General features: G+C 43.8%; 1 protein-coding gene and 1 long non-coding RNA gene across 2 annotated transcripts in view; both read right to left on the bottom strand.

The window, feature by feature from the left end:
• ARSJ (arylsulfatase family member J) overlaps nucleotides 1-12,523 on the bottom strand; it is a 34,740-nt gene extending 22,217 nt beyond the window's left edge. The window contains exon 1 of the mRNA XM_081877010.1: nucleotides 11,927-12,523. Within this exon, the coding sequence (XP_081733136.1) occupies nucleotides 11,927-12,249 (323 nt within the window). The 5' untranslated portion in view covers nucleotides 12,250-12,523. The remainder of the gene's footprint in view (nucleotides 1-11,926) is intronic.
• The window catches only part of LOC309350497, a 73,153-nt gene that overhangs the window by 42,882 nt on the left and 16,660 nt on the right, over nucleotides 1-13,611 (bottom strand). The window lies entirely within an intron of this gene.

The following is a 13,611-nucleotide window of genomic DNA, read 5'->3' as shown; positions in this document are numbered from 1 at the left end:
ACATTCAAAAACAACAAAAGAAATTAGGACTCTTTGCTAAAGTGACAGATAAACAGTAGCAACAGCGTGGATTCAGGGGGCAAGACTAAAAGTGGCAGCAATAGAAGTGGAAGGAGCTGGAGCTCCCACTACACAATCATCCACCCTATAACCTGTGAAATGCCATCAATGTTATAAAAGCCATCATTAAGAGACTAGTCAACATGGTGCCCTCCATAATGTTCTTCATACTCCAGTTCCCACCAGTCCCAGCCAATGGCTTGTACATGACATTCATCCACAGCACCTTTCCATCTCCCTTCTCAAATCCACATACCCACTGGAAATCCACATACCCACTGGAGGAAGCTATCCTCCAGTTAGGGTATGTGGGTGTCCTCCAGTGGGTATGTGGAAGCTATCCACATACCCACTGGAGGAAGCTATTTTCCTATCCCAGCCCAGCCTGCAAAAAAACCCAACACCACTGCCCTTGAAGCAATGCTATATCACGATGGAGTGTTGCTTATCCTAAATGAAAAGGGAAGGTCACTAGGTTGCTGAGGGCAGTTCAGATAGAGATAGAGATAGATAGAAATAGAAATAGAAATGATAGAGATAGAGATGATAGAGATATTCTATTTTAAAAGGAGTTGGAGAAGAAATCCTCAACCACCTAATCTTTAATGGCAAGCCCATAGTCCCACCTTCCTTCATGTCCTGAGAATTTTCCCATTCTTGAAGAATAACTCACTCTTCAAAGGCCGTGCATTACTGTGTACAATTTTGGTCTAGACAGCTCAAAAAAAGGCAAACCAACACTGTCAGAGAACTAGAACTCCAATTTTTTTCGGGGGGCAATTCTTCCATAAAGGAAGGTTACAATGCTTGGGGATTTTTAATTTTAAGGGGGAAAATAAAAGTAAGGGGAAACATGACAGAAATTTATAAAATGATGCAAGACATGGAAAAAGTGGATAGTGAGAAGTTTTCCTCCCTCAAGAATAATAGGACTGGAGGTCACCCAATGAAGCTGAACAGTGGAAGATTCAGGAGGGAAGGATGTGCTTCTTCACACAGTGCATAGCTAAATCACGCAATTCACTACCACAAGATATTGTAGTAATGTCCACAAACCCTGGTAAATTCCAAAGCTGATTAGACAAATTAATGGATCAGAGGCAGTATGTCTCTGAATACCAGCTGCAGAAGAAGAGCAGAATGAAAGGTCTAATGCAGTGTTTCCCAACCTTGGGCCTCCAGCTGTTTTTGAACTACAATTCCCATCATCCCTGACCACTGGTCTTGCTAGCTAGGGATGATGGGAGTTGTAGTTCAAAAACAGCTGGAGGCCCAAGGTTGGGAAACACTGGTCTAATGCACTCCTATCCTATTGAGGGCTTCCCACAGGCATCTGGTTGGCCACTGTGGGACGAGATAGGCCTTTGGGTCAGATCTAGCATGGCTGTTCTTCTGTTAGAGCACAGTGTTTCACCTGTACCTTAAGACAGTAGCAGAAGAAGCGCGGAGGATCCTAATTACTCGCACAATCCACCAAAAGCTGGACAGCATTCAAAGTACAGGTGCTGAACAAGCAGATGAGTTTACTGTATTCCCCTCCAAGAGCTTTATTAATACATGTAAAACAGAGCTTACCCCCACAACCTATTTTGTCCTATATTTTCCCTCCACCATTTCCTGCAGCGCTACCACTTATACAGGCTAAGCAAGGATCAGGTTATTATAAGTCATTGGTTTTTCTGTTTTCTATTAGTATGCTGTAATTGTGTTTAACACATCTTATGGCTTGCCTTGGGCCTTTGGGAAAGTGTGAAATACTAATGGAAATAAAGTAATACATTCCAGAAAGACTTTATCCTAAAGGCTCGGTATTGTTGGCTCATATCCTAACACACACACTTTTTTCTCTTCCGTACTGCAGGGTATAGGGGTTTTTTTTTTTTTTTTTAACAGCAGCAAACACACAAGTGCAGGAATTGTTACACAAAGGAGTTCCATGGTATGCTCAAATGGCTACCTTGCCGTCAAATTGACATGTTCCATCCTGCTTAATGGAACCCTGGCCATGTCAAACAAGCCAAGTTCAACAAATCTACCCATTGTTTAGAAAGATTTGGATCTAGGATTCTATACATGTGAATCAAACATCTGCTTCCCTAGAAACACCTCATTCTCATCTCATATCAAGTTGCAGAGCAACGGGTACTGGATTACACTTTTATGGCGGAGACAAGCTTGCAGTAACCAAAGAAGTGAATTCCAGGACTTGTAGTAAATCAGCCAAGCATGGATTGATTTGAAGAAAAGGTGAACCCAACTGGGTAACCTCATCTGGCAGTGCAGCCCCATAAGACAGATTAATTTTTATATCCCCACTCTCAATATTTATTTGATTAGATACCGCTGAACATTTTCCAGGTGTTTTGGGGTAATTGCATATTTCAGGGTTTATTAAAGATAGCAGAAGGTGCCCCTTTCTTTCTGCCACCTTTTTAACTGAACTTAGAGGAAAGAAACAATGGAAACTTATAGAAGAGATTCATTGTACAAAGTCAGCATGTTCTGAACAATTTGTCTCATTCCCATATAAACAGAGGTGGCCCACCCTTGAGGCTGGGTGACGTGGCTGCCTCAGGCAGCATCCTCCCAGGGGTGGAATGCCCATTCTACCGCCCAGCTCTGCTGCCAGTCTCTCCAACCTCTACGGGCAGAGAGGGACTGGTGGCAAAGCTCTGGGGAATGCCTCCCCTCCTGCCGAGTCATCGAGAGGGGAGGTATTCTGTCACCCAGCTTTGCTGCTGAGGGGGGAGAGAGAGAGATCTCCCCTGCTCCTCCCACCCCATGGTGTTTTGGGACTTTGCATTGGATTCTGCTGAAGGGAGTAGCTAATGCAAAGCCCCACTGGCAAGTGTGAGAACCCAGAAAGGATCTTCCCACCAGACTCCCTATGGAGTTTGCACTACTATCACAGGGGCAACAGCAGGGCATTTCGTGTCAGGTGCCGAAACACCTCAGGCCACTCCTGAATATAAATGTAGCTGTGTTCGGCTGTGTTAGGTGTTGCAAGAATATCAACAGTATCACAATTTAAGGAGGATATTGACAAGCTGGAGAACATGCAGAGGAAGGCAACCAAGATGATCAAGGGTCTGGAATCAAACCTTATGAGGAACAGCTGAGGGAGCTGGTTATGTTTAGCCTGGAAAAGAGGAGACTGAGAAGAGAGATGATAGCTATCTTCAAATAGCTAAAGGACTGTCACATGCAGCAAGCTTGTTCCCTCCTGCTCTGGGGAGTTGGACTCAAACCAATGGATTAAAGTTACATGAGATTCTGACTAAACATCAGGAAGAACTTCCTGGTGGTAAGAGCTGTTCAGCAATGGAACAGACTCACTCAGAGTGTGGTGAACTCTCTTTCCTTGAAGGTTTTCAGCATAGGTTGAGTGGCCACGTGTCATGGATGCTTTAGTTGAGATTCCTGCATTGCAGGGAGTTGGACTGGATGACATTTGGGGTCCCTTCCAAATCCAAAATTCTATGATTCTACGATACTGTTTTAAATGTATAGTGCAGATGGGGCCTTTGTCTTCTGATACCTGCTTACAAATCAGCTCTTTCTTTTGCTTTTATGTTCAGCTAAAACCAATCCTACCTGAAACATATACCTAATTTGGTTCTTTATTTTCCTGATATGCGTGGTCTTTGTGCTTCTGCTAACCTGGAAAAAGTATGTAATGCATGAAGTGATAACACATGGATACTGTATCAGCTGTTGCACTCAACCAAACTTCCATCAGCAGATTCCTTTGGTGGACTGGGAGCTGTGCAGATGGGATGCAGATTCATGTCTGGATGTGAATCAGCCATGCATCCAGATGCAAAGAATCCAATGGAACCCTCATCTGTGCTGCCAGAGTTTGAATGAAGACATGTGCACTTCCATCAGTACTGCCAAGGTGATGGGAATATGCATTTCCACCCTTACAGTACTAGTTATGTGTCATGTCTGAATTATTCTGTCTTGTGGTGTAGCTGCTTCACTTTTTGAATGATTTTTAAGTTTGTTGGAAATTCCAGTGGACTCTTGTATCTGCATAATCTTAGAGGGGGGTGGGGAAATGTGTGAATTGTCCTTCAGCTCAATTTTAGTTTAGAGTGGTACCTCGGGTTAAGTACTTAATACGTTCCGGAGGTCCGTACTTAACATGAAACTGTTCTTAACCTGAAGCACCACTTTAGCTAATGGGGCCTCCTGCTGCTGCCGTGCTGCCGGAGCACGATTTCTGTTCTCATCCCGAAGCAAAGTTCTTAACCTGAAGCACTATTTCTGGGTTAGCGAAGTCTGTAACCTGAAGCATATGTAACCTGAAGTATATGTAACCCGAGGTACCAATGTATAACCTTCAGCACCATAAAATACTGATTTGACTGACCCCTTCTTTACATTCAGTTGTTTCCATCAGATATAGAAAAACATAAATACTTCATTTTTCTTGCTTTGCTACGTTATTCCCATGGAAAAAGTCAGATAGTTTGTTTTGGGCTTTTCTTTGTTACTATGATGAGTAGAGATGACTCATCAAACACTGGAAGCAGATTAGTGGAATAAGAAAATATTGTTTTTAACTTGGTAACTTTTCACAGGAGAATTACTTTTGTACAGCCTGGCACTGAAAAGGTTGAGTGGGGTGTGTGGGAAACCAGACTTCAAACCCAAAGCCTGCCAGCTAGGGGGGTTGGGCTCGATGGCCCTTGTGGTCTCTTCCAACTCTATGATTCTATGATTCTATGAATACAAGTGGAACAACAGCAGCAAAAATCAGGGGTAAGCCATCTAAATACAGTACAGTAGGGTGGGTCCAGTCCGGCCCTACGGCCCTGTGCCTAATTGGTTTGCAGGCCAGTGCCCGCCCACTCCAGAGCAACCGGAGGAGGGTGGTACCAAATGACCCTCCTCTTCTCCAGTCACGTGGGAAGATGGTGGTCCCCCCACCTGGACCAGCCATGGCCACACCATGCAGCAGATGCCACCGCCCCCGAGTCTCCAGATGAGCGGATATTTCTGATGTTATCCAGGAGAACTTTCTGTGTTGTTGTAGGGGCAATGAAGAAAGCTGCTAAGATGCTGACCACTAGACCTCACGGGATTCCACTCCTGCTTATGAGAAATGCATGCAAGTCAGAACACTAACGTAGAATTCTTCAGATCCCTTAATATATTATTATTATTATTATTATTATTATTATTAGATCCCTAAATATAAATTATTATTATTATTGTATTTTGTGTATCATTGAATCTACAGACTCAATGGAAGAATGGAAGAATCTGGAAAAAAAAATTCTAACGGTGAAGGAGTACTGTCACAAACCGCCAAAAACTCTGCTAATAAATGGGAAATATATTAATTTGCTGTTTTAGAACAGTGTCATATGGGTGCAGACTTGGAATAAATAAGCACCCAGGCTCTTGATGCACTTTTATGGAGTCCTGGTGGGACCAAATGAGTTCTGCCAAATGACATAAAATGAAATTTCATCCGGAAGAAGAAAGGCAACACTGCCAAGTAATATAATCTGGAATATTTATCATCTCCTTAAATTGTAATATTATGCAGCATAAAAATGACATATTTGTCTAACACCTATTTACTTACTTCGTAATTGTTAAGGAGTTTGGGCTAATGTATTCCTACACAATATTCATAACTTTATTTTTAGCAGCAAATACGATACAAAACCCGCACAAATTTAGGTTACATTATTAAATTAATTATTCAAGCACTTACTTTTCCTGTTTTGCTTAATTCAAAATTGTCCTTTTAAACAGGATGTGAACTTTCCTTTCTTACCTTAAAATATTTAAATCTGCCTCTTTCCCTCTTTTACTGTTGCAAAACACTAGCAGAGCAATCCTTTGCATAGGGATGGGGGGGTGCTAGATGGGGCAGTGGTGTTCCTCTGCCAGCCCTACTGGCCTCTGTTGGCCAACTACTGGTCACTGCCTGTGGCCCCAGCTGCCATTGTAGCAGAGCTATGGCTGTAGCAGTGGCCCAGCCATGCTGTAAAATCCCACCAGGCTGGGGCAAGAGAAGAGTGTGATTTACCCCCTATTACCACCATCCTATGTTCTAGTTACTGCCATAAAAGTTTGTAGTAAGCCACCTATCATGATGCTAATATCCCTCGTGGGCACCATTTGAATCCCATAAGCTTATAGGCGGTACTGTTTGTTGATTTTGTCCATGTGTCATTTTGCATTTTCTAACAATGGACCTTGTCTGCCATTTTGCTGCACTTGCCAAGAGTTTTGGCTCACTGTACTGCAGCTTTTCACACTATGCTTTGGATTTCACCATCCTGAATACTTAGGTGGCACCTGCCCATTTGTCTACATCAGTGCTGACCTTGACCTCAAAGTATTTACTAGCACCAGTTCCAGCACAGATCTCCATTATGAGACCTGTTCATTTATCCCTATATTCTGCTTCCCTTAAAAAACAAACAAACAAAAAACATTCCCTGTCAGAGAATGTGTCCTCTTACTCCATTTTCCTCTGGTATCTTTGCCTGGGACTTCATCAAAAGCTATCCAACTGTATTATAACTACAAGGTCTCCCCTATTTACATGTATGTTACATTTGTCATTTGAAAGAAATGAAGAGAGTTCTGAGCCACTTGCTGTGAACAGATACAGTTCAAATTGTGTCAACATGTAAGTACAGAAGTACAGTGCAGCCAAATAAAGATATGCAGTTCATTTAAATCATCCCGAATAAAGAAAATCATCCTCCAAATAAATCAACAGTCAGGTCCTTGGGAATGTCAAGGAAGTGTACAGCTATAATTTTTAACAATTATAACAATATGCATTACTCAAGTGCAGCTCGAAGCAAAGTATGGAACTGGAATATATTCCACATGCTAGGGCTGGAGGTGGAAGGCCCACATATCAGACTACAGTGTAGGCAGCTGCCAAGATGCATAACAAGAGGGATATTTAAGATACGCCATTCATGAGTGGCTGGGTAAAAGCATGCTCCTAATTTCAGCCCAATTATAACTTTCTATCCCTGATGAAACGCTGGCTTTGTGAGGGGCTTTTGAACAAGGCACAGGTTTAGGACATCCTACTAAACCCATGCTGTTCAGAATCTTCTTAAAACATCTGAATAGAGCTCACAAGTCAAATGGAATAGATCACCAACAGTCATTATCCACTCTGAAATGAGTGTCTTGGGTCACTAGCAATAGGATTATTATAAACTTTACAAGAGTGTTCCAACAGCCAGTCCAAAGCTGTGGACACCTCTGGGCAGGCAGCGACACTGGCACGGCTTTGGATTGGCTGCAGGAAACTCCTGGAGCCAGTCCAATGCCTCTGGGCAACACCCCTTCCTTCCTGCTGAGGTGGCCGCGTATGGCCAAGAGCTGAGCGGGAGGAAGCGACGGTGGTGGGGAGGCTACCTCCACCGCCCAGGCCAGCAGCATGGGCTCTGCACCCTGTGGACATCTGGCCAAGGCCGACGACGCTGCTGAGGACAAGGCGGCGTTGGTGGCTGCGGCATGAGTGGCGGCAGGGGGTCCTTTCGGGAGACGGTGGGTCCGGTCCCCCACAAGGTATGAGGGACAGTGGACCGGCCCCTTCCTGAAAAAGTTTGCTGACCCCTGCATTACATCATACAAGAAATCTAGTGATATATCTGGACTAGTTTTATTAATGCTTTTCTTCTAAATATAATAACATTTTCAGTATTCTTATTTCTATACTTGCGACTGCAATTTGTTTTAACTGTCTTTAAATCTGAATTTTAAATTCACCCCAGGACCTGCTGTTGAGGGAAATGTAATAAATTTATCATCATCATTATTAATGATAATAATGTAATCCAGGAAGCATAGTTCTATGGTCTCTGAACGCTCCCATTTACTCAGCTGAAAATACATCCAACCACTAATCAGGAGAACTCAGTTTTATGTTCTATACAAAACTTAGTATTAATAATAATAAATAAAAATATGAAATACGATCACTCTCCAAACATGTGCGTAGACATGTGGGACAGATCATATAAAATACTGAAGTTAGCTTTCTTATTAAATCTTTTATGGCTCTCATAAATGCTTGTTTTCCATGGCACACAATGCCTTCTGACAACTTTGCCACACAAGACCATTTTGTTTTATTCCAGAAACTTTTACATTGTTTTAATTTGCTTTAATTATGTACATGCCATGGGGAAGAGTCTATAACATCATTTGAGAGAAGGCTAAAGAAGCTGGATCGGTTTGGTCTAGAGGTGGAGGGTGGAAAAGATAAAGGGGAACATGCTTGCAATTTTGGAATATTTAGAAAAATAAATGTTCCCAGTTGAGCTTCAGCGGCCCAGGACATAAATTCACCACGTGGAGTGGAGTAGCTATTTTATCTTCCCTTTTCATTAACCAGGTCTCACACAGCATTCATTTCTTCTGGTATTGAACATAAAATGGTTGTGTGAGCAAGTGAATTCAAGTTGAATCCGGATATCCCTGAAGTAATTACAACTTGGGGAAGAGGAACCTTTATCCCTGATTATTATTATCCGTTTCTTGTCACTGATGGCAAAGTTCTGCAGTGACAAAGTTCTGCAGCTTTATGGTGCTCCTGAGTCCAAGTGCTGTTCCAGGAATTTCAAGTTGCAAATAGGCCTAGGAATGGTTTACAGTACACCAACACCATCTGATGAAAAGGCTGCAACTCTACTTTTTCAGGGTTTGCACTTTACCTCTGCCATACATTTAGCCTCAAGACGACTAATATGTTTGGTGTATGATTGCACAGAACTGTAGATCTTGAACACAGGGACCATCTAGTCCAACCCCCTGCAATGCAGAAATCTTTCACCCAATGTGGGGCTTGAACACTCAACTCTTAGATTAGGAGTCTCATGCTCTACCGACTGAACTATCCCTCAGGGCCTTAGCTAACTGTTGGTGAGGTTCAGATGGATCTTAGCACATTACAAAAATATTGGACCCCTTCAAAGTCTAAAGGTGCCAATTCTAATTTCCAAAATACTTACTGCCTTTAAGACCACATGCTTGTTCCCTTGTTCCCCATCTTCCATAATAACCTTGGTAACTGAGACAACCATCCTGGGTTTACTATCCATGAGCCATCTTTAAACTGCAAGGACATATTGGCCAAAGCTCAAAAACTGGAACTGTTATTAAGGGCCTCTAAACTTGAGATCAATTGTATCACAAGTTTACCAAGTTTTTGCTGAATATTTTATGTGTGAATTTAACTTACTGTAGACCAGATAGTCACATAATGCAAAAACCACACTATTTTAATATTATTTTATTTATATTACGGAAGTAGGAAATGGAGAATTTCAACAATCCATCTCTGGCTTTCATACAAAGGAGAAATAACTTTATTATGTACTCTTAATTCCACTCTGGTCAAACCCTTCTGCAGTCACACCCTTACTCTATTTCTTACTTTTGTTACTTTTGTTGTATACTATCCCTTGCTCTGAAAATAAAATGGCAAAGAAAATAAGTTTGCATCATGCCAGTCTGGTAGACTGTAAAGAACATCAGAAGGAAGTGCATGAAAAAATCTTAGTTTTCCTAAAACCACTTCAAAAAATACAGCAACTGGATTTTCAGAATAATTTTTCAAACATTCACTTTAAAAACCTGCAGCCTCAGCCTCCCCCCAATCTATTTGTTTTAGTTCGCTCCTTGCCTAATTTAAACAGTATGTGTTTTATAGTTAGCAATCCAGATTGGTAATCCAAGCTCCTTTGGATTTGGTTTGTTCTGTTCTGAGTCATCTTCCAGTTGTTCCATACTTAACAGGGACAGGTCATCACCTGGACAGAAACTCTCCATAGCCAGATGAACAAATAACTATCATGCAGCCTGAACAGACTGCCTAACAGACTGTGAACTGTAGGTCTTTTCTTCAGAGCATTTACTGGTGGCTCCATAACTCTGGCTCTCACTTTGTTTCCAGCTGTTCCAACAGAAGTAAAACAGTTTCCATTTTATTAAAACAACCTTGCTGATACTAACATGAGTGAAAGGAGAGTGCTTCCCCACTGCCCGCATTCATGCTCCATGCTAACTTTTGTGATTCTTCATACGCCACCACACATATAGGCACACAAAGATATCATTTCCGTTTTCAGTGGAATGATATTTTCGTACCCACCCTGCTTCAGACATGCCTGCACACCCAGTGCACAAATGTGTGGATTCAGCCCTGAAATATACGTAATTACCGAAGCAACCACCAGGTGGGAGGTTTCATTTATGGATAAGAGAACAATTTACTTGGAAATGGTCCACAACAGGAAAAGGTTCCTTCATATGTCATATTTTATTGGACTGTATATCTGTGAGTACACCTGTGTCTTATAATTTTTGTAATATACGTAGAATGATGGTAGCCACAATGAAAGTAACAGACAAGGGGGGGAAACTTGCATCTTAGTTGTGAATACGTGCTATCGTCATAACTTCAGGTTCCTGACCTATGCGCTTAGGGAAAAAAGTTTAGGGCCAAAAATGAACTCTATGCTCTTCTCATGATCAAGTATGTTACATTATCTGTTGCGAGTTATCCCAACACTGCACATAATTATGAGCAGCAGAAGCTGACAGCCAGCGTTGTTGTTCAGCAGACGCTGTATCAGGCATGATCTTAGAAGCCCTAAGCTTAAAACCAAGATGAGTGGGCAATGATAAAAATACAGTAACAGCGAAACTAGTGTACACAGTTATCAGAATGAATGAAAAAGGTTGTGAAATGGATTGCACATCTAAAGTGTTATAAATAACAAGTTTGTTTTCAGCTGCTTTGGTGATACTGAAAACACATTCTAACTTTCTACAAGGAGGAATTATACTATGGGAATACAATATGTCAACAAGTGATTCAATTAGCATATTTTTGATCCTAGGATATGGCCCTTTAAAATACAAGCTTGTGAATTGGATTAATACGGCATGAAATGGGAGAAACAGCCTTTTTAAATTTGCGCTCGGACACATCATGCTATGACAACATTAACAGCTGAAGATGCAGACAATATTGAGCAGTGTAACAATGCAGTGGTTAAGTTCTTTAAGATGTTCTTGCCAAAGTGCTTACTATGGCTTTAAACTCAAATTGGCTTTCTCATTGGACTGAGGTTTCAATGGACATTTTTCGCATTGGCCAATGACTGTCTGAGTGATTGTCTCTTACATTAAGAACGGGGACTTGCATATGACAACAAACTGGGACAACTTGAGCTTTCATTCATTCCCTTGTAACTTTTGTTTTACTTTCCAGATGAGGCTCATCTGCTGGCTCAAGGCTCCTGATTCTACCCCCCCCCCCTGTGTTAATAAAAACAGAACTCAAATGATGCTCACTAGTTGCTGGTAGCTTCCACATGAATGGAGTGACAAGAGGCTTTTATGCACTGTATATACATGCAAATCAGCTGTTATCATAATATTATGAAGTGGGTAGCTCTCAGTTGCCAAATGCTTAGTTAACAAAGCACAAGTTCTGATTTTATTTCACACATTAACCCACTACTTTCCTAAACCTCAGCTAAGGACAAAACTTCCAAGCAAAGTTAAATGTCAGATGTTCCAGGAGGAGGGTACCTGTGCTAAGTCTGCAACAGCACATGCAAACAGACAGGCACTTTTAAAGGCAAGCAGACCTATTTCATCAGAAACCCTAGTCCACAAAAGCTTGTGCCACAATACTGTAACTCCATTTGTATTTGCCATACTTGCGCAAGAGAGATTTTAGAAGAGGCATCTTGCGACGTAAGACAGGAGCAGACACTCACCAATTTCAGTTTTCAAGGGTTATTGAAATTGACACCCACCCTCTAAAAAAACACACCAACCAGCGCCAACGTCTTACCTTCCCGTGATGAATTGACTCCTGGACGGGGTGCACATGGGCTGGACGTAGTAGTTCTCCAGTTTCACCCCTTCCGCCGCCAACTTATCCAAGGTGGGCGTCCTGATCTCCGAGCCATGGTAGCCCACGTCCCTGAACCCCTGGTCGTCCGCCAGGATGAAGATGAGGTGTGGCGGAGAAGGGGCGGGCTCCGCTTCGGGTCCTTCTTCCAGCTTGGCCGTTGCGCCCGCCCTCTCGGGGTCGCCAGCCGCGTCCCAAGCCAGATAGCCGGAGGTGAACAGGCTGAGCACGGAGAAACCGGCCAGCAAACCCCCGGCTAGCATTTTCCTTCGGCAGAGCCGGGCCAAGAGCTGCACGCCCCCTCCCCGCCTCTCCCGGGGGGGGAGGCAACGGGCCACGAAGAGGCGAGCCGTCAAGGAGTCCCTCCGCTGGAGCGGCGGCAGCGGCAGGGCGAGCCCATGCTGACAGACGAGGTCGAGCGCAGCGCCCTCTGAGGGGAGCGCGGCCGTCGGGGCAGCCTTAGGCGTCTCCAAGCATCCCCAGGTGGCCGGGCAGCCTCCAGCCAGCGACGCCGCCCGCTGCCCGCTACTCCATCCTAACCCTAGAAGAGGCACGGCCCCCGTCTAGGCGAGCGGGCACAGGCGGCGCCAGCGCTGCTGCCGGGAGGGAGGCGCGGGGCGCTCCATCGGCTGCGTCTCCCCGAAAAAGGCGCCCGCTTTCCTGGTGGGCGCGAAGGGGCGAGCCCACAGGACGCCGTCCTTCCCTCGCTGCAGGAGCGCCGGCGAGCAACTCTCGCTCCGCTCCCTTTCCCTCCTGCCGCCTCCCTCGCCCCCACCCATCCCGGGCGAGCAAAGCCAAACAAAACGCCGGCCCGCCTCAGCCCAGGCGCACGCGCGCGCGCCTCCCGCTGGAATTGACCGGCGAGGAAGGCACTGGGCCAGCCCCGAGGGGAGGGCGAGCTGAATGGGCTCTCCCGGGTTCCCACAGCTGTCTTGCTTAGGAGAAGGGAGAGTTTAGCCCCAGGCTTCAGCCTTGGAGCGTACCAAGTAAAAAAGGGTACCTCTGAGAAAGTACAGAATGCACCCCGCCCGCTTGTCTCTGTCTTTCCTTCCAAGAGGGACCTGAGGACTTTCAGGTCACAGGTGGACACTTCTGAGCAGGCCTGAAATAAATTCAGTACAGGAACTAGAAATAAAGGTCTGGAATCTGCCGGTAATAAAGGGTGTGGCTTCCACAGAGTCCTTCCAGAAGTCGATAAAATCTTTATTTTATTCAGTCCTGAAAGTATAAAGAATCCTGGGGTTTTTGGCAATGGCCACCCTGAAGGGAAAAATAGATGTATGTTGGAATGCCATATGCACGCTGGAAGAATAGCTGCAAAACAATCATTTAAACCAGTGGGGATGGAACCACAAGACAGCAGGAGACTGTGTGTAGGAGAGCATATAAAACTGCAAAATAAAAGGAAGCCATATTTATTATGGGGTGTGCTGGTGGTGGAGAGAATAAGATGAGCTAGAGAAATCCAAAAAATAAAATGATAGCACATGGGAATGCATCTATCATAAACAACAAACACAATAAAGAAGGATTAAATTTACAGAAGTCCAAAATTGGGCTATTCACTAAGCAGTGTACAGTCAGGTAAAACTGTTGTAATTGACCATAACATCAGCTGAAAGATA

This window comes from Podarcis erhardii, assembly GCF_964252035.2.
Source record: "Podarcis erhardii genome assembly, chromosome: 9".
In the NCBI taxonomy this organism is placed as follows: Eukaryota; Metazoa; Chordata; class Lepidosauria; order Squamata; family Lacertidae; genus Podarcis; species Podarcis erhardii.
This window is presented reverse-complemented; position numbering and strand designations above follow the sequence as displayed.